This window comes from Aulostomus chinensis, chromosome 8, assembly GCF_037954235.1.
Source record: "Aulostomus chinensis isolate RoL2024-O1b breed Wild chromosome 8, RoL_Achi_v1.0, whole genome shotgun sequence".
NCBI classification, from domain to species: domain Eukaryota; kingdom Metazoa; phylum Chordata; class Actinopteri; order Syngnathiformes; family Aulostomidae; genus Aulostomus; species Aulostomus chinensis.
In genome coordinates this window covers 29,551,188-29,570,314 of record NC_141327.1, presented here as the reverse complement: position 1 = coordinate 29,570,314, position 19,127 = coordinate 29,551,188, and the positions used below count along the sequence as shown (strand labels likewise).

Genomic DNA, 19,127 nt, shown 5'->3' with positions numbered 1-19,127 from the left:
GGGGGGGCCTCCGCCGCACTGTAGCTGACGTGTATTAGCATGTATGGGTGCTCACCGCAGTGACGGGTGAATGACTCGACTACGCGTGTGAGAAAACACGCCATTTGGTCTCACGCTCATTGCTGCAACACACACACGTGCGCGCACACACACACTCACACAAACACACACAGTGCCAAATGCACACGCCTGAATTGGCGCCTTTGTCCGTGCCGGCGAGCTCACATTCAGCCAGCCGAGCGAGCGGAGCGTGCGCTGCTGGAGCGGCGGCGAATGTTATCAGGGAAAACAACCCCCCCCCCCCCCCCCCCCCCGGACAAACTTTGGGATTTTTCTTAACCGACTTTGACATTTTCGATTTTTTTTTTTTTTTAAAGGGTGTTGAAATTCTAAAATAATTTTCAGCAATTGTTTTTTTTCTCCTTTTTTTTTGAATTTTATAAATAAAACCACCCGCTTCTCTCGTTCTGATGCGTACAAAAACGTACTTGGATTGTACTTCTACCGCAGGAAATAACAGTGCATTTATCACACGCAAAATCTTTGACAGTCACCGGTAACAAGTTTCCCTCCCACAGGAGTCTCCAAAACTACACAAATAAAGAACAAACCCACATTTTTATCTTTTGGGCCAACAAGTCGGAGTCAGAACTCACTAGGAAACCTCTGACCGCTGGCGGGTCTGCGAACCAGCAGGGTGGAGGAGCAGGCTTGGCGGGGTCGCCAGGTGAGAAACATGCCAATATACACAGAAAAAATCATTTCCACCCGTGACCTCATCACCAGCGAGCTCTCAGAGGCGCCATCTGACTGTCCCGATGACACAAAGAAAGGCTCCTCCCAACAATCTCACTCAACCTCCACTGACGTACGACGACGCTGCGGTTCGGATGCTTCGCCACGCTTACATTCAGTATCTAAACAACAGTGTTACCGGAGTTTGGGGAAGGAAATCTCACTATCTCTAAACACCCCCCCCCCACCTCCCTCCCCAGGGAATGTCTGTGATTATGGTTTTAGGGCTTTAGTGACAGGACAAACTTTTAAAACAAGTAAAAAAGGCTGAGACAGGTGTGGACAGGTGGGAGCAGAGGGATGAGGAAGTGGGGGGGCTCATCATCTACCTCCTCCCTCTGCCACCTCCCTGTCTGTCCCTCTGTCTCTCTCCACCAAGAGGAGGACCAACTGAAACGCCGTGGAGAGAAACAGAACTACGGACAAATGAGGGAAGGAAAAGCAGAACAAACTGATGATAAAAAAGAGGTGTAAAGGAAGAAACAGATCCCCGCCCACACGACGGGGAGACGCGACAACTGTCAGCAACCACAGCGGCCACCCTTCTCTACTCATCGCCCATCTCTCCCTTCCTCCCTCCCTCCATCAGTCCATCTGTCCATTCATTAATCTGTCCGTTCACTCACTCAAAACAAAGTGCTGCTGTCTCCTCCCGCCCCCTGGAGGGTGTCCGCTGGTGTAGCTCCGCCCGCCACTTCATTATTGTTAGCGGCCGCCGCTGCTGCTGCCACAGCCTCCAGGGAGGCGGCGTCAAACCCTTGTTCGGCCCCCAGCCCGTCGGCCTCCATCTTGACATTATCGGCGAGGAAGGCGGAGTAGGCGTCGCTGTCGGCCATCAGCAGTTTAAGCTTGGGGATCCAGCTCTTGCGTACAACACGACGTGCGTTGGTACACATGTCGGCTGCAATGGCGTTCATTTCACTCTCCTTGAAGCTCGGTGCAAAGTTCTGGCAGTAGACTGGAGGAAGGAAACGAGAGAGAGATGAAACGGGGACCGCCAGAGGTAAAGAAAACCAAGTGTCACCATCTTCCGAAGGTCGTACACATCTTAAGAAACTGGTCTGCCTTGACTTGTAATACTACTTCCTTCCTCAAGAGGTGATGGCGAGCACAGCTCTACCCTGATATCTGCACTTCGTCTCGGAGCGACACTTCGTAATTGTCTCTCCCTTCTGCGGGGTCAGTGAGTCCCTGTGACGTGAAGGAGCAGTGCCACATGCCAGCCGCCCACCTGAGCCAGGTGACAGCAGCGGTGCCACATGTCAGCCGCCCACCTGAGCCAGGTGACAGCAGCGGTGCCACGTCAGCCGCCCACCTGAGCCAGGTGACAGCAGCGGTGCCACATGCCAACCGCCCACCTGAGCCAGGTGATAGCAGGTGAGTGTGGGAACACAGGTCGCGGAGGGACTTTGCATGTCCGTGTTCCTTGTAATGAAAGTGGACACCAACTGTCCAGTGACGACTGCCCGTTCAGGTCCTGTACCAGTTACGACTCTATCGTTCATTTCTCACCGCAAACGCGAGTATCAGAAATTGTGTCACTGGACGACTCACATTTGACAGCATGCAGCACTCTGTTGTCCAGGGGTTTGCGACTGGGGTCGTTGGTGGACGAGCGGATGCCGGTTCCACAACTGTTGGCCAGAGTGCTCCTGAGCAAAGAGCAAACACACGCGACCAAAACTATGTCATAATTACGAATGATACAAGATCAGGAATGTGACTCAACACACACACATCTTTGTACTTATATCTTTGTGAGGACTTTCATTGACGTAACACATTCCCTAGCCCCTCACTATAACCCTCACTATCTCAACTGACTGCCTGACCCTGACCCTGACCTTGACCCTAAACCTAACCTGAACCTGATTCTAACCTCGATCGTAAAACCAAGTCTTGACCTTCAAACAGCCCTTTGAAGATGTGAGGACCGGATAAAATGTCCTCACTTTCAAAAATGTCCTCACTCTGTTGGTTAAATACGTATTCTAGTCCTCAATAAGAAGCAAGTACAAGAAAACACACACACACACACACAAAATCAAGGTTTCATGATTCAAGCTGACAACACTTGAGCCCAGTCTGAGTTCTTGTCCCTGGCACCATCCACCTGTATGTTTGGGCACTGACCTGTCAAAGAACGCTGCCAGCAGACGTCTGAGCAGCACTTTGTGGCGCGTGCCGGCGCTGACGTGGCAGTTCATGAGCTGGGCGCGGGAGATGAACACGGAGGTCCCGCTAACCAGCTCCAGCTTCTCGGCCGGGTCGCCCTCCTCGTAGAGCTTCGGGTGGCAGCGGTTCCCGATCTGGCTGATGAGCTCGGAGGGCAGCGAGGCCAGGTCCTGCCGGGAGCGTCCACCCCGGCCCCCCCGCCCTCCGCTGTCTGTGGTCAAGTCTGGTAGAGCCTCCACTTTCTCGCCGACCACTGGGGAGTGAAGCCCAGCACAGGCTTATTCAGACTGACCTCCTCTGGACCCTCAACAATATGAAGATTGGTTTAATTATGTTTTTATTGAAAGAAAAGCTTCTGCACGTCTGACACTACATTTCTGATCTCAGCTTTCCTGAGGTCCTCACTTTTCTGGCAGATTTTTTTTGACCAATTAATTGCTATTTTTTAAAATATAATTTCTTCCAGCTTTTCCGGTAATTTGCTCACAGCATTTTCCTGTTTTTGAGAACATTTTCAGGGGAAAAGAGGGAAATGCGCTGAATTAGGAATGTGCATGAATCTGGAACCGTTCCCCAAATGAGGGTCCGATAATACTGGATCAGATTTCTTGCGTTTGAAAACTTAAACGCAGCATCAATCCAACTATCTCTCGGGTCCTTTCCTCGCCGTCTCGGGGACCAGTTTCAGGACCCTGCGCCACAGATGAATGCTAAATGAGCGCTACAGGAGCGAGTCACCACGCCTACGAAGCCGTCGACGCCTCGTTCTTCACGCTGTCACTGACAGTGTTAGAGGATGAGCTTCGCGGCTTTCAGTCTTTTGAATATTTCAGTCTCCTTCAGGACTTTTACATCACCGTGAAAACGCTGCGACCTTGACATGACCTCCTGTCTCGGGACGGTTCTCCGGGTCTGGCGGTACTCACCGGGGGCGCTGGCGTTCAGCATGCTGTACATGGTGTACATGTTACAGATCTGTCTGTACTGCTCTTCAGCGCTCTCATCTGCCATGTCATCCTCCTCCTCATCGTCGTGGTAACTGATGGGCGAGTCGCTGGTGTACATGCTGAGCGTGCCGGGGCTGGTGCCCTCAGGGGTTCCACCGTTGTTGTTGTTGTTGTTGTTGTTGTTGTTGTTTTGGTTACTGTTGACTGCAGCTCCGCCCACTGAATTGCCGCCACTTCCCGCCAGTGTTGAATTAGCTGCAGGCCCACGACCATCCTGGGTGGCGGTGTTGGAGGAGAAGGATGAAGCAGAGGAGGAAGAGTAGCGTGCAGCTTTCCTCAGCCCCCCTCCGCCTCCAGACCCCCCCCCACCGTCACGGTTGCCCCCCTCCCACAGTCGTTTGGCCACAGGGATGCAGACCACCGAGTAGGGAAATCCCTCCTGCTGAGGAACACAAAAATCCCTGTTACACAGTGATTCTGCAAAATCGCCTTCAAAGAATAACTTGTTAAATACACTGGTAAATAGCTGGTAAATCTGTCAACGTGAAACCTGCTTGTGCAACTGACTCGAACGCCGGTGAGCGTGAACGCACTGGAAACTCTCGCTCGGCTAAAGGAGAGGACGACGCCACGTGACGTTAAGTGTAACTGAACGTGTTCATTAAAACCGAAAACATCATCAACGAAACATCTCAGGCTGTTGATTCAACGGAGCTGGTGACTTGAAGGTTTCAGTCTCCGGGTCAGACTGGTCACATTCCTCCATGGTGAGGTTCCTCCATGCGAAAAGCTCAGGATTCGAACCCTGGATCCAGCAGGACTTTTCCTTTCATAAAAGTCTGCAGCAACACCCCCTTTGCAATGAAAACGCAGGATAAATAGGAAAGACAAATCAGGGGCGGATCCTTCACTTATGCTCATGAGATCCAGGCGCTTCCCTGCACGAACGCCTGGACGTTCGTACTCTGACGCCAACACAACTCTGTCTTGAATCTAATGAATCTTTTAATCCAAACAGAAGTTAAACAATAGTGACAGGTGCGAGCCTACCTGTTGGGGCTGGGGGGTGGGTTGAGGTGTGGTGGCCGTCTGCTCTGTCTTCACTTTGGACACCAGAGGGAGGGGTGTCAGACAAGAGGCGGGTCTCACCGCAGCTGTAGCGACCACGCCTGCTCCGCTCCCCCCCACCGTCTGAGTGACGGGGCTCTGCGGCTCGGTCTCCTCTGCGTGGAGACCCTGGGAGTCGCAGCTGGGCGAGGAGACCTGGGTGAGTGGGCGGAGCATAGAGGATGAGCCTCACTGCATACATCACATTCATTACTGCTGTTCCTGAAAATCATCTCACAATTTCATTGATATTTTTCCATTTTGTGGAATGTTTGATGGAGGCAAAGACATTCCACAGCAGGTTGTGTTTCACAGCTTTTCTCAGAAACTGTTTGGAAAAAAAGCTTTCAACAGATACTTGGCAGTTGACTGGATGAGCCATCCATCCATCAACGTCAAGCCCCGCCTCAACGTCGCGTGGAAGCTGAAGTCAGAAGAAGAGTGAAAAGTCTTCAGTTGTCTGCGGTTTTGATGTAGCTGTTGCTATAGCAGCAGCTACACCAACCTAAACCACACCCCTATCTCCTCAGTGGGTGCTGATTGCATTTGTTGCAACGCTTCGGTCCGTCTGACCTTCATCGCTCATCTTCTACTTTAAAAGTTGATAAGGAGACTGAAAGAAACACGTGAAACCTTTCTAATGATACCAGCCTCTCTTGTCAGCTTCGTGCTGCTGGAGTTGACGAGCGCTACTAAACGCCACCCTGCTTTGAATCAGTCGCCGCTGCTTCCTCAAGCGCTCACCAGCTAACAGACTGTTTTCTTAACGTAGGGTGAAGTCCAGGGCCCCCATCAACACATCAAAGCACATGAAACCTGGACTGTAGAAAACCTGCAGCGCCAGGGTGAACTATGCTTGAGTCGTGTGTCCTTCAGCACCCCAGAACAACATGATGCCAAGCATAACAGTGCCACAGGAAGTGGTCATCTCCTGGTTCCTCCACTAACAGGAAGTGGTCATCTCCTGGTTCCTCCACTAACAGGAAGTGGTCATCTCCTGGTTCCTCCACTAACAGGAAGTGGTCATCTCCTGGTTCCTCCCCCAGCAGCCAATGGGATTGCGCCATTGATTGAATCAGTAAATCAGCTCTGGTGAACAGAAGTTGATGATCTTCCAGGTTGAGTTCATCAAGATCTTCTTCACAAATGAACAACCTGTTGTGCGCGTCATGAACCTAAACCTCAGATAATGTCAATAATAATAATACTACTAATACGGAATGAGGCAGATTCCTAACCCTTCCAGGACTTTGTAGGATCCTGGATCGTTGGAGCAGGTTACCTTCAGGAAAAACTCTGTGCCTTTCTCCATGATCTGTTGGATCTGGAGGAAGCCGGCGGTGTACATGAGCAGGAACTGGTCTCCCACATTCATGCTGAGGCGTCCTGTGTAGCAGAAGGCCAGGATCTGCTGGAAGCTCTGCGGCTGCACCGCCGGGGGCAGCTCTACCACTGAGCTCTTCCCCCCGGCATTGAACAGATCCCGGAAGTACGAGCTACTGGCTGCCAGCACGGCGCGGTGGGCCTGGGAGGAAACAGCAGAGAACGCACAATGCGCATAATTATAAACAACTCATACGAAGCAGCACCCTCGAAACACAATGACAGGGTATTTTTCCATGGAGTCGATGGCAGTTCCAGCAGTCACAAGTTGAGCCACTGACTCCTGCACAGCCTGTAACTTTGCCGGACTGACACACGTAAGCAGGCTGTTGCCATGGTAGAGGCTAACACGAGCACTGGAACATCGTCTAACTGTGACATCGGCGTTTGTTTTTAAACAGCACAACTCCAGAAGAAGGCTTTACACGTTGAAGCAGAGGTGGATGGAGGGTCAGACACAGGATTTATTTCACGTTCATGAACATTCTGAGCGTTGTTTTTTTTTTTTGACATTTCTGTCCAATTTTCTTAAAATATCACAAAAACATGAAAGCATGCAGGCCTGGAGATCTCCTCGCGTGTAGGCATCAGCGTGGGTCCTGATAAAGTTTGTGTTATCCTGGCGGAGGTCTGCACACGCCGAGTCTAGTTTGAATGCAAATAGAAACATTTGCTTTAAAAGCACGGGAACCATCACAATTGTAACCAGCTGTTAAGGATTACTTTTGCATTGTATTGCAGTAATTGCAACAAAATGTTCCTTCCTAACCTTTCTAAGCAAAATCACGGCCAAGCCAAAGGTTTATGTGCTCTGAAAATAGTGATTTAAAGCAGGACTCTTGGAGATTATATTTTCTTGTCTAACCAATTGAGTCTGGCCAAAATCTTGCACCACCTTCCCTACGGGACTAATTAAACCTTAAAACCAGTTCTGGTTGTAAGTGAACTCTCAAAGAAACTCTCCTGCTCTCCACAGGCCTGTTGCTGCAGCAGAGAGTGGGATTTGGGCGGCAGGATGTCAGTAAAATGTTGAAAATGAACGGAATCATGCATTTTGATTGCGTGATTCTTTTGTCTCAAGAAACATTCAAGAATCGTCTTTGACTTCCTGGGTAGAGCAACGGCCACTCAGTGCTGCCTCGCTAAATGAAATGGAATAAAATCAATACTGAAATATTGAATGAACCGTTTCTGTTTTTCAGGAAAGTAAAACCTCTGGTACCTTGAAGGCGTGTCCCTTGACGACCACCGAGACGTCACAGTAGAGGCCCTGCAGCCGCTGTTCGTTCAGACACTCCAGGACGTTGTTGCCAAAGTTCGGGATCGCCATCTGCAGCGTCTGAGCCATAACGCTCTGCCCAGCACCACAGGGTCTGCAGAGACACAAAGGTGAATGGCTGGAGCAGAACCTGTCGGCTCTCAATGTGCATGGGGGGCAAAGGTCATCGTTTCCAGGCTTCAAGTGTAACCAGCAAATTTCCACACTGATGCCAAGGCCTTTGTTGTTTAGGCTTCGATTAGCAACTAGAGTTCTGAGTACTGGATTGAGGGACGGCGTCTCTGACTGGGCTGGTTTCACATATAAAAGACTAATCAGTGGTAGGTGATGCAGATGACCTGCAAGATTGCATTTCTGCCAATGCGTTCTTCCTCCTCTGAGGCCTGTACCAGGAAACACGCTCAGCATGTCCAGGGAACCTTTATCAGCGGTGCCACCACGCCTGTTATTATCAACCCGTTAAGTCAAGTCAGCGTTTTGTTTTTCTTCTTTTAAGTATTTGCATGAAAGGTACGATGCGACCAAGCATCCAAACGGAGAGGATGACAGCTGCACATTTCATTCAAGAGGAACAAATTCTAATCCTTCACAGACATGAGGAAAATTCTGTAAATCCATAATACGCAGCTGCTGCAGCCAAAACCAGGAAGGAGGGCCGACCGTGTGAATGAGTCAGTGCCTCTGCTCGTCACTCAGACACGAGGAGGTCTATAATAATGCTGAGTCAATCCACCCGTGTGCATCAAGCTAGAATACATAAATGTGCCAGTTGTGACCAACAGCCTGACGGTTAATCTCACTGGCTACTTGTGCTTCCACGAACCGCCATCAGGTAATAACTCTCTCCGCATAAATCTGGATGCTTCCTGGTGGCGCTTGTCAGGGAGGAGCCTGCGGATCAGTGGGATCCTCGAAGAAAAGGGACATCGGCTATCAGGAGTTATTGGTCGGTGGGTGGTGCTTTTATCATTCAACCTCTGGTTTTAGCTCTGAACCTGCTGCGGAGCAGGTTGGGTGTAATCTGCTGAGAGGTGAACCCCGTTCGTACGACAGCAACTCCACGTTGGCCCTGAAGTTGCCTCCCGAACCCTAATCCTGCTTCGTAGATTCGGCTCTCCTTCCCTGACTGTTTACCTGAACAGAACCGAAAGATATCAGTCCAGAAGGACATGGGTCAGTGACCCTCAAACCCCACCCACTTCTGATCTACAATCCCAACTACAATCAGAATTCTCCTCCATGGGCGTTAAATCCATACAAGATGCAGCATCATCTGTCCACAGACAAGCTGAGGCCAGCGAGCAGGGATCTTCCTCTCAGGACGGACGAGGTCTGCAGGTACGGGACGTTCTGCCGGTGAAGGAGAGGAGAAGCGGCGACCCGGACAGGAGACGAGGAAGCACAGAAGATAAAAAGGATGCGACGGGACGGCAGAGCAAAGACGCAGCCGAGTCGGTTAAGAGAAGTGAAGAAGAAGTAGAAGAAGAGACCTAAAGTGTGATGATCAGTTACAGGTTTGGTAAACAACTTAGATTTAAAATCTCCAAAAGAAGGAGAATTTGGGGGCACCAGCAACCCATTTGAGACCTTTAAAGCTCGTTTCATTGCGTCCGCTGAAGAGTTAAGAATCTGTTTTAGTGGTTTCTGGCCTACTTTGTTATTTTCTAACTGCTCCGACGTTCACTTACATAACTCGTCTGTTTTTCTCATCTTCGTCAAATTTGAACAAAGGAGCCTGTGATCACGGAGTGGAGGAGCTGTCAGATTTGTGACAAAATAAATAAACAAGTAATCTATCTATAATAATATATTCTACTTAAGAATGAAGACTTCAGACTAGACCCTTTAATTCTTTTTTTTTTTTTAAATCAAATGCATAATAGATTACACAGAGCCATCACTTTAAGTAGGACATTTCTTACTGTAGTGCATGAACCAGCAAGATTAAAAACCTAAGAACACAATAGTGGGTCATTCTTCCAGCAAACAAATACTTTTTATACAAGATCATAATCTGCAAGTGATGGATGGAGGGAAATGTTAGAGGGCACTACTTCAGCGGCGTCCGGCCAGTAGCTGGTGGCGAGCGCTGATGCTGAGCTTCTCTGGCTACAACCCAACACAAACCACTAATAGGAAACAATATTCGAGTGATTAGCCTTGTTCCTCCACTGGGAGGAAGCTCCATCACCTCAAGTGCCTCCTCCTAAACACTGGAGCGGCGGCATGCGGGTGATGCAACAGCAGAGGTCACACACACCGAAGGCGCGGCTACAAACCTACGTTTTAACACAGAAACACTTGGCTCAAACTAAAGCAACCAGCAGATGAGAAGTGTGAGAGTGATACAGAGGGCAAAGGTCAACTGCATGTTAACATTTGTCCAGTGTGTGCTGTAAATCAGGAGCTAAACCAACGCATAGTTCAGAAATACTGATGTTCCCCATCTGATGGATGTGTTTACATCACTGCCGTTCCTTTAGACCAGGCTTTCTCAGAGTGTGGTCTGCGAGCGACCCCCAGTGGTCCGCGAGCGACCCCCAGTGGTCCGCGAGCGACCCCCGGTGGTCCGCGAGATGAAAAGACATCACGTTTTAAAATGTAAAATGTCAATCTTTGTTGTGAACAATGTGTCGTGTTATTGAATAAAGCACGTGAGTCCCACTGTACTTCGTAACGTGGAATGATATTTACTGTCGCTTGTCCACCTAGCCTGCTAACCGTCCTGTCAGTTACCGGCTCGCGCGCTGTTTTGTTTTGTTTTTTTCCGGCTCGCGCGCTGTCAGTCAAGGGCTCGCGCACAAATGACGTCATAAATTCTAGAAAGATTTAGAAACCAGAACAAACAATCGCATCGGACAATGGATCAGTGGCTTAGGACTGGGTCGTGTAAAAGAAAAGCAGAGGAAAATTCTGACTCGACAGGAGACGTTGTTGAACCCCAGGATGTTTATCCAGCGCCTGCGTCGTCATCGAAGCAGAACCCGCTGCCAACTCGTGAACGAGAAAAAACCACCGCCAAGTTGAAACGGAGGTACCATAGGTACCTGAACCCCAGGTTCCAATTTACGGATACAACACAAAAAGGGACAACAATGTGTAACAATGAAAATCACACAGTCGCACACACACGCAATTAGAAATACCCAAACTGATTGGACTGCTTCACCTCAATCCCTCCATGACTCATCACATCCCGAGCGTGCTGAGTGACGTGCTCACACATCATCATTTAACAGGTGTGTCATCTGGCTCTTATCTCCCCCCTTTTGTGCTGCGGAAATGAAGAAATCTTCATGAGGAGCAATAAGAGAATTGTTTCTCAGCCCTTCAACCTTTAACTGAGCTTGACTACGGAAGGTGGATATCAGGAGATGCCAGCGCAGGGCTGATAAATCTCTGCATCCCCGTTTCACTCGTTACGTGACGCAACCCTCAGTTTGTCTCCATCCGTTGTCAGTTTGAGAGCAAACAGAGGAAAAGGTCCATGCTGGGGTTCAGGATCTTCTTCCCCTGGTTACAGTTCACAACACAGCAGGAGGCTTTGTTGGGAAACACCCAGGCAGCCGCTCAGTCCTCCACTTTGACCCGTAAGCAACCTTAAAATGAATCTGGGCCAGCAGCCTAACGGTGGGGGCCGCTTCCCTCCATCCAGCACCCTTCCTCGCAACGCACACCTCTCACACTGGCTTCATGTCAACCCCAACTTCACACCTGGAACGTTTTATGGCACGATTACAACGATAAAATCTATATAAACACCTATGTTACTACAAACACCTGCCCAAACACACAAAAGCACCTGTACAGTAGCTCCCAGAGAGCCCATGTCTTCATGATCTCACACACACACACACACACACACACACACACACACACACACACACACACACACACAAACACACACACACACACACACACACACACGCGTGGACTCACAAGGTTAAAAAACAATAACAACCACACAATGTCACTGCTGGTAAACATCCACCCTTCAGCTCTGTGCTGCGTGACAGCTGTAGCTCTCAGCGCTCGCATCATTCTGATACATCTACCAGGTAGAAACCATGAAACATGCATTCACTAAATATGCTAAGTAACCAACATGGTGTTCTGCCCAACATCTAAAACCCACGGAGACCAGCAGAGGGCTTGTCAGCTTAGCACAGTCAATGGCAGTGGATGGGAAGTGTTAGGATACCTCGGTCGCCACATTTGCAACGAACCAACAACTTCAAAAAAAGAAATCTAAATTTGAGAGTCCCGTGCACGGCTGGAACTCCCCCCTGGTTGTCAGAAGGTTGGCGTGATGCTTTCAGAACTGAAGCAGTCGATTTGGTAATGAAAGGTTCGGCTCCTGCTGCCAAAGTTGTCTGCATCGCTGAATTCCAACCCATTTTTAAACGGGTACAAATGTGGCGGTTGCCAGCGTCGCTTGGATGCAAACCCTCTGGGCCACCATCAACTCCTCCTCAGCACCAGACCACAACAACCATCTGGTCCAGATGGGACGACCACCTCCACAACTTTAAAATAAAAACACGGTCCAAGACTCTTAAAGAACTCATTACACTGAAACCAACTTCCCTCCCTCTAAAAGCGACAAAACACAATCCAAAGGCGAAATGTAAGACACAAAAGCCCTGAAATGTTCAGTGTTTCTGAATCTCCCAGAGAGGATTTCTTTATTTATCATAATATTCATGTTCAAAGCAGTCGTTTGTCATCCCAGGTTACTGAAGGTCGTTCCTAAAACTGCGTCTATTGTGGTTCGTATCAATGGGATGAGCGACAGACGCGGTGGCTACCACGGTGGTCCGTGTTTAGTAGTAAAAGCTTTCATGTTTTCTGAACAACAATGGCACAACATGGCGGCGTCTCTCGCAGCAAAACCTATTTAATGACCTCACAGCGGGGAAAAAACGCGCCCGAGCTTTCGTGGTTGTTTACAAGTCGTTCTGGGAGACAAAAAAATTTAAAGAAATTTCAGTAAACAGAACAAGTAAATTAGGTGTCTTAAAATTTGGTCACAGTAACTTTGGGGATTCGACTGTCTTCCAGAACGTGTGAAGCAACATTCGGCGTGCGAGGTCAGAGGCGAATAGTCCTTCACTCCAAACTCCTCGGCCAACAATGGAGGACGCCTCCAGGTGTGACCGTGAAACCAGGCGCCGCGGCGTGAACGCTCACCGACGCTTCCCTCTGCGAACAAGAGGTGAAAAAAAAAATTGGGCTGAAGCGGTCCTGAGCTCGGGCTCCTGCCCACACAAGGGCAGCACAGGGGGCCGTTAGCATTTCATTATGATTAATTTATAGCGCCTAATTAATTCTGATAGACAGGGGCGGTAAATAAGGCGCAGGAAGACAAGTAAAACCTGTCTGTGCAGCTCCAGAGCAACACATTCGCCACAATCTACGGCGAATACTCGGCATAAGTACGGTAACCGTGAAGGTTAAACTGGCAATGCTGGCTATCAGCTTCCTCCAGCAGCTGGAGTGAGAGACTTCTCCATGTCTGACACGCTAACGCTGCACGAACCTTTGACTGTGCTAACTTCCACTGAGAGAATGTTATGCTACACTGATTGGTTAGCAATATTCAGGACCGCGACAACAGTAGCAGGAACTTTAGCGTCGGAACATCTCTCCTGGTATCAATTCCAGATTCTGATTCTTCTACATTCCCCTTTTTGATGGGAAAATGGTTAAAAATAATAAAAAGGGAGGATCGAGAATATTCAGTTGATGATAATGTTTACTTGATGACTTGGTTAACAAAGGAACTTCTTATTTCTGCTCGTTGGCACTTTTCTGTTTTCTCTTTGGTAACTCCCCCTTTATTTAGCGGTTAGCGAGCCTCCAGACTTGCAAGCTAGCTGAAGAATAATTCACCTGCTGAGGTGTGGATTTCCCCCCAAGCTACGCCGGCATTCTAATAACGATTGGTCGACTGCTCCGTCCTGAGTGGGCACCAGTTTGCGAGACGCACCGTGATGGTGGCGGGTGCACATGAGCTCATCTGAGGTATTTGGGGGGGGGGGGGGTGCAACTGGAGAATCTCGTTAGCACACGCGTGTCTCCTTTGTCCTCAACCATTATTTTCCCACTAGAGACTTTAGTAACCGCTGGGAAAAAAAAGGTATAAGGTTTCAACTGCTGCTCCTGTTTTCAGCCGGGCGACTTCTCAACATCACACTGAGCTGCTGGGCTGCAGGGGACCTGAGCTTCAGGTCCTGTGACGTAGTGATGATGCGTGAGTGTCGCCGTTTCTGGTTTTAAAGGCTCTGTTACAGGAATGCAACTTATCTGGAGCGATGCTATTAGCCACTTAGCCACCCACATCAACGGTGATTATCCACCAAGAATTTCATTGATGCAACATTTTGTGAAGGAATTTGCAAGTCATTTGCTAAAAAATGTCATATCCCCTGTAATATTGTATAATGTGATGTTTTCTAAGGTCATCGCGTGATGAAAATCTCGCAGCATTGCAAAGCTACAGTTGTCTACAGGTAACCAATCACCTGGTGGTGAATCAGTTGAAAAATAGCATCCTAAATAAGTCAAAGTATCCGAGTCCTGACAGGCAGACTGAGTCGAAAGCGCCGAGGAGAATGTCCTGAGATGGTCGAGGGGCCGCCTCCTGTGGCCGTGAGGGAGGGACCGGACTGCCGTCAGGTGTGCCGGCGACGCTCCTCTCCCGCCGCGAGTAACTTGTGATGTTTCCAGGTGTCAAAATGTGCAGTCACACAGACGAGGAGCAGCCGGTGATGAGAGCAAACATCAGCGCGGAGCAGCTCTGCCTGATTAACCGAGTCCTGATGTCAGCCTGAGCAGTCGCATTTGTGCCACAATTAAAAAGCACACAATCATTAATTACAACAGTATCGCACCAACGCAGGTGTCGCATTTTTGTAAAATGTACTTTTTCATTGTTGCCATGTTTTAATGTAGTAATACTGCAGTAATGTTTTGTTGTGCGAGCTCGGTTGTGTGTTTGCATTTCGAAATACGCATTTAAAACCAGTGATTATTTGCTTCTGCATCGCTCAAACCGCAGTGACTCATCCAACTCTGCGGCGCCGGTTTCCAGGTGTAAACAATCACAACGGACTCGGCGACACGGACCACATCAAATGTCATCATATCTTTGACCAGGTACCTCAGTTATAACGTCGTGGCACAGATTATTGGCCATTCTGTTCTGTGACCACACTTTAAAAACTGACATTTCTGAACAATAATGACTGTAACCTGGACAGAAGTCTGCGAGACTCATGAGGCCTTAAAAACCAGAAAAAATCTAAAGAAATTAAGAATATTTCTTGATTAATAACTCAACATCTAGATTATATCAACATGATCTGCAGCCCGTGAGGTCACATGATCGCAAGCAGGCTGTTCTTCGGACGGAACAAAAGTATGGAAAAGCTTCAGAACCAGTAGAACCAAAAAAGTTCGAGCAGAGAGGAGGAGCCGACAGTCAGAACCTGCGTTAAAGAGGTAACGTCCGAACTTCCTCACGTGCGCCATGGACGCCAAAAGGGAACTTGTTCAGTTCAGGCGTCCGCTCCGTGATTCAGGAGCTCAGGGGAGCATTGAGATGTCATCCAAGCTCATCCCACCAGCCGCCGCTTCCTCCTGGCGGGTCAGGGAGGTCACAACAACTTCCAGGACACATAAAGGGGGAGTTAATTCACACCACTTGACCTTTGCCCTGCAGCCCCCTGCCCTATTATGTGACTCCACGCTAAACTGTGTGTGTGTGTTAAAGTACTAGCCACCAACTATTATTAGTAACATGTAACCACATGCTAACAATGCCAAAAAAAGTAACTTGCAGACAACTTGGTAATTACAGCGCTGTGCCTCCACATCAATCACGACCTGATCGGTTCCTGCTTGAGGAGGTTAAAGGTGGCCTGTTAGCATCAGCGAGCTAAAGCTAAGGCTAATACTGGCTCCACTAAACTACCACACCTTTGCATGCGATCCCCCACTGATGCCCGCGGAGCAAACCAGCAGCACTCGAACCCTGAGCGGCTGGTAGTTTTACGACATTCAAGGCTGGAGAACGACGTATTTAGCGGAGCGTGGAGGGAGCAGGACGCGGCTAGCCTCCCCGGAGCACGACTGCAGCTCAAACTTCAAACCCGGGATATTATTCACACACATCAATTATATATCAATTAATCTCACATGAAAAGTCTAGCCGAGCCGATGTCTCGCCGACGGACGCCTCGGGAGGTAAAGAGCCCGCCGCCAGCGGGGCAGGGAGGGAGTCGAATGGGGCAGGGAGCTCTCAGTGCCCCGCCGTGTGCCAGCCTCGATGCCCGGTAGGATTTGGGAGTCCTCGGCTGGCCCGGGCCGGTGTGTGCGTGCGCTCAGCAGAGGGAGGGAGGGAGAGAGGGAGGGGGCGGCAGCGGAAAAGGGACAAAAAGAGAGAGAGCTCTTCTCCTTTATTTTGCATCCACTCCCCTCCGACACACGCGGTTACCGTCCGAGGAACGGGGGGACACGAAATCTGCCACAAAAATAGTCCGAGTGGATAAAATATTGAGCAGCCGCCCCGTCCACCTCCCCTCCGTCCAGACCGACTTTCCTCCTCCTCCTTCGGCCAAATGGCAGCTACCCTACGGGACAGACACGCCGTTCCCCCTCCAAAATGTCGCTCATGATATATGACATCGAATAAATTATTTAATTAATCTGCACCAAACGGGGACCGGAGCGCCACGCACTTGGTCAACTCCGATACTAGCGTGTTTTCCACCGGAGGAGAGCGGGAGGTCTACCGCGGTCCGGGCTCTCCATCTGTAGCCGACATCAACAGGTCATCCCGGGACACAATGCGCTGCAACTGAGGGCGAGACAGACGGATGGATCCGGCATGGCGAGGAGGAGCAGAGGGGAGGCTGAGGAGCCCGTCTACCGGCGGGGAGCTGGGGATTTACCCGCGTTTAACGTAAAGACAAAAAAAAACAAAAAAACCCTGCACCTCCTCCTCGCGCCCGCGCAGCGAGTTAAGTTGCGTGAGGAAGAGTTGAGGAATGCGGGAGAAAGAGGAGCAGGGAACTCACCGGGGGGACAGGAGAGGAGCGGGAGGGGGCAGCCCGCGGTGAAGCCGGTGAAGTGGTTAAAGTTTGTCGGTCCCCGCGAGCCCATCCCCCCACACGGTAGCTAGCTCAACTTTACACCCCCCCCCCCGAAAACACAATAAAAACAAGAGCTGAAACCACCCCCCCACACACACACACACACTTCAACATACCACCGCAAACAATACCACCAACACCCTCTGCCTAAATAATTCAAGCACCCACCGCAACAGAACCACACAGTTCAGGGTCCGGACATCACGCCGAACCGCTGTCCTCGGTGACCCGCCGCCTTCAACTCACCCCCCCTCGGCGGTGTTCCGCTGGAAAGTGTAGTTCCACGGAGGAGCAGAGCACAAGAAGCGGCGTCGCGTCTCCCTCCGCCTCGCTACAGGCAGCCATTCATTGTGACTGGGAGCCAGCGGCCGCGCACCATCACGCATACCCGCGCGCACGCACGCACACACTCGTGCAGGCGGGAGAGGAGCGTAGAGCGATCGAGGAGGGAGGGGGTGAGAGAGGGGGGAGGAGGTGGGAGCCGTACTGTATGAGCCGGGATTTTTTTTTCACTCTCCCAGGGGTGCCGACAGATCCCAGAGCTACCGATCGGCCTCCATTGTCTTACTACGGTGTACCGACAATGTCATGACATATATGGGCATGTTTCCGCTACCTGGCTGATTAGCCCGCGCCGGTTTCCCATCAGCTTCTCGAGAAACTCTACGTTGTTCTGGTGGAGCTTTTGGTGTAAATATGAACCACCTTGTTCCCTTGAAGCTGAAGTTCAGTTTGACCTGATGTTTTGTTTTCTCCTCGAATTTCCTTGAAATGACAAGAACGTCACTATCGGTTCTATATGCTAATAAACCGCTGGTATCGAACCGGTTCTGCTTCGCTGACAGGTGATGATGAGGGGAAACAGCACACAGGTGTATTCATATGATCTACAGGTTCAGCTGTGTGTTCACACGCATTAGTCAGTACCTACAAAAACATTAAATAAACTTTGTTTTGAATGGGAGACGTATTAATACACAGGTATCATTTTTACCACATCGGCTGTAAAATATCTGTGGCTCAGATACTTAAAAACAACTCATTCTTGTGTAGAAAGTTGCCATTTTCTCCTAATAGTTTGAAAAAAACTTTATAAGAACATTTCATGACTTATTTTTTTGTTTGTTTTCATCTGTCAGCAGGATCACCCCCCCCCCCCCCAACTCAGGTGAGTTCTGTAGGTGGGGGTTTGGGGTCGGAGCCAGTTACAATTTCAGATACATGTTCATTAGTTATTGCATCATCTCAGATTATTATTCTGTTTTTATTATTCCAGTCCATCATTTTTCAACCTGAAGTAGTCCAGACATCATTCTATAAACGTATATATAATTTTATAAATATAGACATTTTTAGCAGGGGGTTTTGCTGTTTTTTTATTTTTAATAACTAAAAAAAAGGAGCTACAAAACTTGAAGTAATCAGATTACATATGAGACGGCTCGAGCCCAGGCTGCAGGCAGGTAGCGTCCCCAGCCGACCCAAGTGTCTGCTGAGCCCCACCCACCAGTCCACCCACTCAACCCACACTCACTGGGATGTCTTCTCCCTTGGCTGGTGCCGGTGCTGGTGGACCCTCCGGCTCCCTCCTGCCGCTCTGGGATTGTAAATCCGGGAGGCCACCGGTTCGATGCCGCCGCTGTCTTGTGCGCGTGAGAGTCTAGACTCCGGGCAGGTGAGCCCTCTGGGGCCTCCAGGCGCTGCGCACTGTGAATACTAAACAGAGAGAGACCGCATCCAGCCTCGGCACTGCGCTCCCCGCTCTCCCTCCCGTCAAGCCAAATACTATTAACTCTATAATTCTCCTGTGTCAGACGTATAGCGCCACGCTCTCTGGGCATTCACTGTCACAGCGCCCCCACAGATGTTCCACCATGTTACCACCATCAGCTGCGTGGAGGGGATGAAACACTTCACGTGGCACAATTCAAATATCTGACGTGTATTAAGGCAGCAGCAGATATCGAATCGATTCCTCGACGCAGGACGGAAGTGATTGGGAGTGAGTGATTTTATGATCCGCTCTTCAGCTTTAACGTGGTGGGTTTTTATTTTTGAGGTTTTATTGTTTCTGTTCACTGTTATTTTGCCCCCCCCCCCAACTTAAATATCTTTAGGTGAGAATATTAGATCGTCGGGGGCTGAAGTGACCCCCCAAGATCACGTCATCAGGTAACATCCAACATATCACCTGACAAAAATACCAATAATTTCCAGATACTGAACCCAGGGGAGCTGCTAGTTTCCGTCCCTGTGTTTTCTCACAGTAAATAAAATGCAGTTTAA

General features: G+C 49.6%; 1 protein-coding gene across 6 annotated transcripts; it reads right to left on the bottom strand.

Moving 5' to 3' along the window:
• Window positions 1-315: 315 nt before the first annotated feature.
• Window positions 316-18,602, bottom strand: nacc1b (nucleus accumbens associated 1, BEN and BTB (POZ) domain containing b). Of its 6 annotated transcripts, none has more exons than XM_086212333.1 (8): window positions 18,376-18,602; window positions 7,630-7,780; window positions 6,307-6,549; window positions 4,968-5,180; window positions 3,897-4,359; window positions 2,929-3,223; window positions 2,350-2,447; window positions 316-1,753 (listed from the first exon to the last, which is right to left on the bottom strand). In XM_086212333.1, exons 2-8 carry the CDS (start codon window positions 7,753-7,755, stop codon window positions 1,422-1,424), a joined length of 1,770 nt encoding a protein of 589 aa, XP_086068459.1. In that variant the 5' UTR covers window positions 7,756-7,780; window positions 18,376-18,602; the 3' UTR covers window positions 316-1,421. The 6 variants fall into 6 exon arrangements, with proteins under 6 accessions (XP_086068459.1, XP_086068457.1, XP_086068456.1 ...); XM_086212331.1 differs by lacking the exon at window positions 18,376-18,602 and adding an exon at window positions 17,088-17,197; XM_086212330.1 differs by lacking the exon at window positions 18,376-18,602 and adding an exon at window positions 17,010-17,106.
• Window positions 18,603-19,127: the final 525 nt, after the last annotated feature.